Source organism: Rutilus rutilus (genome assembly GCF_951802725.1).
Source record: "Rutilus rutilus genome assembly, chromosome: 8".
Taxonomy (NCBI): Eukaryota; Metazoa; Chordata; class Actinopteri; order Cypriniformes; family Leuciscidae; genus Rutilus; species Rutilus rutilus.
The window spans coordinates 22,053,253-22,062,232 of NC_140222.1; the positions used below are offsets into that span (position 1 = coordinate 22,053,253).

At 35.3% G+C, this 8,980-nt stretch overlaps 2 protein-coding genes across 2 annotated transcripts in view; one reads left to right on the forward strand and one right to left on the reverse strand.

Annotated features, from left to right (window-relative positions):
* The first annotated feature begins 951 nt into the window (after positions 1-951).
* Positions 952-2,739, forward strand: LOC311295757 (uncharacterized protein). Its single transcript, XM_084417258.1, has 5 exons — positions 952-1,041; positions 1,146-1,472; positions 1,645-1,767; positions 1,926-2,020; positions 2,414-2,739. The coding sequence occupies exons 1-5, from the start codon at positions 1,014-1,016 to the stop codon at positions 2,543-2,545; spliced, it is 705 nt and encodes a 234-aa protein (XP_084273384.1). The 5' UTR covers positions 952-1,013; the 3' UTR covers positions 2,546-2,739.
* Positions 2,740-3,719: 980 nt separating this feature from the next.
* atp6ap2 (ATPase H+ transporting accessory protein 2) overlaps positions 3,720-8,980 on the reverse strand; it is a 9,331-nt gene continuing 4,070 nt past the window's right edge. Inside the window, exons 4-9 of the mRNA XM_084417257.1 lie at positions 7,768-7,863; positions 7,016-7,153; positions 6,545-6,598; positions 6,219-6,368; positions 4,871-4,990; positions 3,720-4,477 (exon numbers count right to left, since the gene is read on the reverse strand). Of these exons, the coding sequence (XP_084273383.1) occupies positions 4,283-4,477; positions 4,871-4,990; positions 6,219-6,368; positions 6,545-6,598; positions 7,016-7,153; positions 7,768-7,863 (753 nt within the window). The 3' untranslated portion in view covers positions 3,720-4,282. The remainder of the gene's footprint in view (positions 4,478-4,870; positions 4,991-6,218; positions 6,369-6,544; positions 6,599-7,015; positions 7,154-7,767; positions 7,864-8,980) is intronic.

Below are 8,980 nucleotides of genomic sequence, written 5' to 3' on the forward strand. Positions count from 1 at the left end.
CAAGAGATAACATTTTGGTTGTTATCTTGTTTCCATGTTCCAGAGGCTGTATAAATACTAGCTAGCATAATCAAAGTCACCATGATAGGCTATCAAAATTGGCAATTCTTATTGTTTTTTTCTCTATGGAACATTGCTGTATTTATAATAAATGATTTATCCATAAATTCATGTTCCCTCTTCATCTTTAATCAAAACAACTTCCACTCCCTCCTATATTTTGGCTACATCCAAAATCGCATACTTCCCTATACTAGTAGCCTAGGCGAAAAACAGTAGGCTAATGTGACGAATTAATTATGTCCAAATTCACATTACTCATAAAAGAGTAGGCAAAAAGTACCCGGATGACCTTCTTCTTCCAGTGAGATTCTGAAGTATGCGTACGATGGACATGAGGCCACGGGAGAGGATTTGTGAATGGCAGTGAAGCGACGCAACTGAAGCTGGTAGATCACATGATAATGACAGCATGGAGAATGTAGTACGTCTATTACATTCATACTACACACATTAACACTATATATAACATACTTTTTTTAAGCGTGGCAAAGTAGGCGCATATTCAAAAGAAGTACACGAGAGTATGTGATTTTGGACGCAGCCATCTTTTCTTCTCTGATGATGCGTTCACTGGCGCGAGGGCGGGGCAACCTGTCGCTCACATGAAACTGTTAACGGATAACACCCTCACACATTACAAGTTTGGCTTGAAGTTAAAGTTAAACTTCAAAATTAGATTGTTAAGGTGATAATATAGCACTTATGTATTTATGAAATGTAAAACTAATTGAAACTTGAAAACTGATTAGTCTAGAAAATCTGTACATGTATCTCATGGACTTTGACCTGTTTAGCAGTAAACAGTTTGGTCAGTGCAAGTTCTACATCCTCTTTTCAAGGGTGTCTGGTGGTTTCCTCTCAGGTTTTTTTTTTCTGCGAGCAGTCGCACTTCCGCTAAGATTCATAGTTAAGTTAACCTTCTTACAGCATATGAGCTCAACAACCACAGAATGAGGACGCCACAGCTTTTACTCTTCTGTAAGTTTAAGTTACTCAATGTACTTTCACTGTGATCTTCACATGACTGGATAGTTTTGGTTGAAGGTATTGTGTGTTTTACTGTGTGTGTTTTATCTTCACAGTTCTGCTGGTGTGTCAGACTACACAGAGTTTAAGAGATAATCGGGTGAATTTAGGGGAAAACGTGACTTTAGACTGTCAGATTGATGTAAAAGAGATTTATTGGGTTTTTCAGAAACTGACAGATTCTCCAGTGTTGATAATGCGGACTTTCTCAGCACATTCTACAGTATCTCAATTCTATGACGAAAGATTCAAAGACAAATATTCATCACTAACTTTAAGCCGGTTATTTATTAGTAACATTACTATTGATGAATTAGGAATATATTATTGTGCAAAAGGCACCCCTCTACATCTCAGTGATGGCACCAGACTTTACATCACTGGTAAGTGTATAAAATTATCTTTGATCTGTTGTTATATCAATAAATGATCTAAAATCATGCACATTATGTATCAAATTTGTATTTTAACCTTTATTTCTATCAGGTCTGTGTAATATTGATGCCTGTTTGATGTTTAAAAACACAAAACTCTGGTATTTTCTGTTCTTAACAGAAGCTGCTCAAGATCACAATCGAACAGAAAACAATAATCAGCCACAACCAACATCTAAGACTGACAATATTATGACGGTTACATCCTTCATATTGAACATTGTGCTGATTATCACAATAATAGGTGAGATTTCTGTACAAAAAGAAGTATAAAATACATGATAAACTTCAAAATGAATCTGTCCACTTATTTATAGTCATTTAAATTAAGTTTAGTGTATTCTTTTATGAAGAGTTTCTATGAAATGTACTCAAGCACTGTTTTATAATGTATGGCTTTAGCTCTGTTAATACTTAAAATCAAGAAGCCCACAAAAAGTCGACAACATCGCCTGAATGTCGAACCAGTGCAGCTCGAGGACTTTAACGCCGCACAGGTAAGACTTACATTGCTATATCATTCACTTGACATTTTAGTTCATGGAAGACATTTTTTCCAAAATTTCCAGCTAAGAATGCTAAAAAGGTCTGCACTCTAAAAGTATTTTACTGTAAATAGAGATAAAGATAACAAACGTTTCGGCTCTTTGCCTTTGCCAGTGTAAAAAATTTCCAGCTAAAATGTCAAGTTATTCCAATGTTTCTCTAGAAGCTGAAGATGTTTCGAAACTTCTTGTGAAATGATGTTGACTTATGTAGTGACTTTGACAATTTGCGAAACATCTTAAGCAATAGGAAAACATGCATTTAGCGAAAATAACTTACAGAATCAATCAAATGTGTTCACATGTGAGGTGAAATCGCCTAATTTCATCTTTATTGTTCTCTAGTATTCTGAAATCGAGTTGCCAACATATTCCAGAGAAGAAAATCCTAAACAGATCAACAGCACTTACACGCTTCTCCAGAAGCCAAAGCCACATCCTAGAGTTCAACACAACTTCAACCTACAAAGTTGTTGAGGTGGTTTGACACCTTGGGTATTTGTTTTTTTGTAGGGTTTGTAAAGGACAATGGGTTTCCGTCACCGTTTGCATTGAATCATATTGTTTACTTATTTATAAAATACGTTGGATGTTGCTACCAAGTAATCTTAGACATGTTAACATGAATCTTGACTGATCCGGTTTCAGTTTACAATAAGGTTTGATGCGTTAACAAAAAAAAAACAATGAACGATACTTGCATTAATCCTGTAAAAAGCGATCAGCTGACTTAACTTAAAAACATGAGGAAACCCGTTGCCTTAAAATGATTAAGTTGACGATTGACAAATCCACATAACTTCATTTTTTCAACTATGCTTGACGTTTATTTACTTAATTTTAAGGCAACGGGTGTCCTCACTTTTTTAAGTTAAGTCAGCTGATCGCTTTTTACAGTGAAATGCTTGCATAAAACAATTTTTAACATTTCAAATTGTATGACTTGACATTAACAATAGTACATTTAAACATTAAATACTACTTACAATATAAAATAACAACTTTAATAAATTGTTAAAATTGTTTGTTAGTTCATGACACTTAATGCATTAATTAATGTGACAACTTGACATTAGTTTTACCACTAAGTTTTCTATAAGCAAAGTTTTTAAATGACTGTAATTGTGTATATTTTCTGTGGTTTCTTGTGAGTTTTGAACAAAACCGTGTTGGTTTAAGATTATGTAATTGTTCCCCCAGTCTGGTCAAGTTGGTATTTATCTGGTCTCATAGCCTGATCAGCTGATAAATACCCCCCAAAAAACCAAAACCATCAAACTCGGCCAGAAAACCATTAGAAAAGTTGAATAAAAGTGCCAAAATGTATCACATGTCAAACAAAGTAGAAGATGGCAAGAAAATCACATGCAGGTCTAGACGCTGGTGTTTGTACAAGTTTTATCACGTTAATGTCATGTGAGAAACATTGGTGAAAGTACCACTTCCTGTTTTTGAACAAACAGCAGCAAAATGTCTGCATGCGTTTAAGTAAAATAAATAGTTAAAAGGTCTGAATTTTAAGATAGTTGCAATACAATTCTCTTGTTTCAGACAACAACGTGTAGCCTTCAGTGTTTTACACTTTCTGTACCTTGTTTGGCTCAGTAAAGTGATGCATACTTGTGCAATTATGACTCAAAGACATTAAAACTTGTTTTAAGTGACGGATGGAGTTTTTATTTGAGATACACTTACATTTGTACATTTTGTATGATAACACAATGTTTCATAGGTGTTAACAACATCTATACACAAAAAACAGTCATATGTAATATGTAGTTTTCCACTTTATAGTTATATTCAATGAAAATGACATTTATAGCAAATTAAACAAACAAATGTACATAGGAATGGTATAATTACACTAAATCCAGTATTCAGGAGCACAATCAATTGAACAACAAACAATAAATACAGTTAAATTTCAATTCTTTACATACTAACATCCGATTTTCCTCTTCGGTAGATTCACATTATGCAAATCCCCAAGATACGATGATTAAGAAGCATCACAAGCAATTTTATTTCTCTCTATCTATCTATCAACAGGCATCAATAAATACTCTTTATTTGTGTGTTTGATGGTGTCAAAAAAGACGAAGCATTTATACAATAAGCAATTCAGTGGTGCACACACACATTAAAAATAACACACACACATTCAAATGCACTTCAATACTCAACACAAAATGGAATGGGGTTTGACGGACTTCATCAGTCCATTCGGATCTTCTGATTGGTCATCCTGTAGATGATGCTGTCGTATCCTGGATCCATGTTCCAGAGGTTGTAGGAAACAGCGATGACGGCTAAAGCTAACACGATCATCAGCCACAGGACGATGTTGAAGATCACAGCGTACTCAAAATTGTACTTGTAGGCCAGGTTGTAGGGGCTTCCTGGGTTACTCTGAAACAACCACACGCTAGCATTCAATGTGGCTCAGCGTTCAAAAGTAGGTCAGCTATGGCGGTTTCTACAGTACCGCAACTGTCTTTTTGTTTTGGAACAAAACAAACAGGTTATGGGTTGAAAGGTGGTGGTCACTAAAGCTAAAAACAATTGCTACCATTTCTAAAAGGAATAAACACGCTAGTGCTAGCTAATCACGCTAGTGCTGCCTACGCAATCAACTTTAAACGTCTTACAGCAGTGGTCCTCAACCGACTCTTTCTTCTCGTACCCTGACGAATAAAAATAAAGCTGGAAATGTGGACCTCATCCAACATCAGCACAATTTCATGTACACTTCATATCATTGGTTTTCTCAGTAGGAATGTTTGGGTTTATACAGAAACTTACGATCTGCTTGGACTCGAGGATGGAGCGTGACTTCCTGGTCAGAGGGGCTTCAAACGTCTTTACAGTCACGACTTCAACAACCGCGTTGTTTCCATAGACACTGGAGACGTCGTCCGCAAACTTCCGACATACACAAACAAACAGATTGTACTACAAGACTACTAAAATCTTTATATTAAAAATATATTTTTTTAAATAATGAAATTGAATTAATATAATAAATGAAAAATAATGATCGTATGTTCACGACAGAGATAAATTAGATAAATGTGCAAATATCTAAATCTAATTAAACACTTAAATTTATTTGTCATAGTAGTTCTTTAGTAATTACATCACGGTCTTAAATATTAATAAGTTAATTAAAATAATTTTAATCTAACACAATTTTACCCAGTAAAAGTTATTTTATTTTATTTTAAAAGCATTTTATATATATACATACCGGTATACACAGTATATATATATATGTGTGTGTGTGTGTGTGTGTGTGTATGTATGTATGTATTATATATATATATATATATATATATATACTGTGTATATGTATATATACTGTGTATATGTGTGTGTATATATCATTAGCATCATTAAAACATCTGATAAACTGCAAATTAATGCATGTCATCCTAACATCTTTCAGCATCTTCCATTTAAAAAATGTTGAATAAAACATGCTTGCAATAAAGTTTCTGAAATAAATTCTGTAATTAATAGTAATTGTAATATTTATTGAAATAATGTACTTTACATATGTAAATCACTATATTTACAAGATGTCAAAAGTCTCAAGTGTCCCCAGAATGTGTCAGCTCAAAATACCACACAGATCATTAAGTGCCAAAATGCCCCTTTTTGGGTAAAAAAAAAAAAAAAAAAAAAAACCTTTTCATGCATGTATCTTTAAATGCAAATGAGCTGTTTCCCCCTCCCACTTTCCAGAAGAGGGCGGAGCCTATACAGCTCATGCCTTGGATACTCCAGCAACAACAAAACAGGAGAAACCGTATGGAGCCGTTTCCACAGAACATGTTTTTGCATTCCACTGCGCTGCTTTTCCATTATTCTCAATGTAAACAAGCGATAGATGAACCTTGAGTTTTATCTTCCATTCGGGACCATTCACACACACCACGCATTCAACACAGGCAGTGAAAACGGCAAGTGTCGAGATGCATTTAAAAGTTTAACTTCTTTTAACTTGAGCGCTGCGTTTTTAGAACGCTGTGAGATGCGAGACGCGAGCGCAACGGCCAAACACGTCCGTCTAGCGCGTTTACATAGGAAAGCAATGGAAAAGTAGCGCAGTGAAATGGAAGACCTGAGATGACAGACACAAGCTCAGTACCTTCTGCAGAGCAGACGTCAGGATCCTGGTAGCGTCCGCGAACTGAGGGGAGTCTGTGCCGTAGCGGCGGGCGATCTCCTCCAATCCCGCGAGCTCGAGGGAGTACAGGTCAGGAGCCGGGTCTTTAGCCAGATGCTTGTGTTTCTGCAGCTGTAGCAAACAACAAAGACGCTTCAATAACACAGAATCAATAAAGTTGCTGAAGAAACTGGCTACATGAGACAAACAAGCAGATTCAAAGATGGCCAGATAAACAAAACAACAATTATTCAAACTAAGAAACAAAAATGAACCCATAAAATTGAAAGTGCATCAGAGAAACTGACCAAAGTTGAGATGTCATATAGCACCTGAACCTCAGACAGGAACAGGAGATCAGCCTGAAACAAACACATAAACAAGTATATTTAGACCAGCGTCTTGTTTGTGGTGGGAAAAAAACAACAACACCATGCATCTACTGATGTTTCGATACGCAACAACTACTTTCACATGTCGATAATTTCAGCCAGGCAGAAGCCACTTCCTATTTTGGCTGAAAAACTGCTTCAGTAACTGTTACAGTCCATGTCTGCATAAAGTGTGCATATACTGTGTACAATAATACATAAATAAACATAAAAGACACACATAAATGTTACATTTATTATATATAGGGTACTGATTGATTGATATTTATACGACATTTTCGGACAAAGTAAACCTCAGTTTGTGGTTCATTGAATTATGTGTATTTGTGTTTCCATGCTGGAGGTTGGGCTATTATGATGGTGAGGGTCACGTGACCACATCTTCACCTCGTTATTACGGCTGAGAGAGCTGAGAGGAAGAGACGTGAGGATGGATCCATCCTGGGACAGACGTCCACGGATCTGTTGCAGGGTCACGGGCAGATCCTCAAAAACAGTGTTGGCCATTCCCATCATATACAGCCTCTAAAACACACAACATCAAGACATTTACTGATATCACACGCTTATTAAATTAATGATCTGGGTTCAATACATGATCTATTAACAACAAATGTGACATTCTGGTGATTACCACAAACAATTATTTAGACTCGTCTATCAGTTTAAAAACAAATTTAATTTAATAATTATAAACAATATCTTATAATAATTATAATTTAGATTTTTTTAAAAATATAATTAAACATAGTTAGCACTTTTTTTTAGTGCCATACCAGCAAATAAGACAATTAAAAAAGAGAGACAAAAGAGAAATAATAAGATAAAAGTATACAATTTGTTTCTTACAATATTACAATAATTATTAATAAAATGTATTTTCTTAAAATAGAAAAATATATATAATTTAACAATTTAACATTTAACAACTGTACTTTTTTGTGTTAATACTTTCAATAAATAAATAAATGTTGCATGTTGGGAAGTCCAATAAAATGTTCTTTATAGTAGGTCTCATTTCATTACATCAAGCATTTCTCACGTGCATCTTTATTTGTAGAGCAAATAAGAGAAGTGTGTGTCATCTGTGTGTGGTTAGTGTTGACTAATAATGAAGCAGAGATTCGGCGTGGTCATACCTCCTCACTGGGGGCGAGCTGCAGGACCACAGGGGTGCTGTCAGCAAACAAAGTGTGAACAGTGTTCGCCACACTGTCCAGAGTGAATGGAACCGGCTGGAATGAGATAGACAGATATTTAGAATGGATGGATGGATGGACAGATATATAGACAGAGAGAGAAACAGACAGATAGATAGGTTAGATAGTAGGGGTGTAACGATATTCGAACCGAACCGAAAAACCGCGATACACCAACCACGATCGCAATAAGCTCAGTGTTTTGTTACATTCGATAATAAGCAAGGTGTAATCTTTCAAATTCTGTCTATTTGATCACGAAATTCAAACATTAAATGTCGTTTTGGCGCTCTTTGATGTGGCGTGACAGATCACCGTACTAGGCTCCTCATTTAAAGCGGCAGCGCGGAGCGCGAGTAAACGCGATTAAACGCGATTCTCTTCCTCAGTTACAGAATAAACATGAATGGACACCTGAAGGTATGTTGAAAGATACAGTATACTTACTGAAAGGCATCATAACTCGTGTAATCGCTCAGTCAGTGTTTCAGCAGCGGAAATACGTCAATAAAACGCTTAGTTTTTCACAGCTTTATTTAACGTTACCTCAGGCAAGTCATTCAGTGTCCACAGCTTGTTGGTTTGCTAAGGAAATGAACTCTTTCACTAAATAAATGCACTATATTAGCCTATATATTATATTTTACTTAACCTGTTAATGACATCTTGATTATTTAATGTATGTTTAAAATATCTGTCATGAAAATGACAGCAACTGTGTAAATGATTATATTTCAATAATAAATTAGAGTAAAAATGTTAATGTAAAAACTGCCTTATGTGCAGTTTACATGTTTTCATACAATTTGTTACTTGAGTGTTGATTATTATTATATCTAAAAATAAATAGCAACTGAATTTAGGCTAAAAGTCTAGGCTCTGTTGTTAAGCTTTAATGTTATAGTAATGTGCAAGTAAGGGCTCCTATATAGTTTACAGCATTAGCAGATGATTTTTTTTATCCTTGCCAAACGTTTACTTGTAATTGAATTAATTTAAAAACAAGGACACAATTTGTTAATTAAAGCACTGTTTAAAAAAAAAGGAGCAATTTTAGCTTTCTAAACCCCCCACTCCACCTAAATGAACCGAACCGAACCGAACCGAGACGTCAAAACCGTGGGATGTACCGAACCGTCAGTTTTGTGTATCG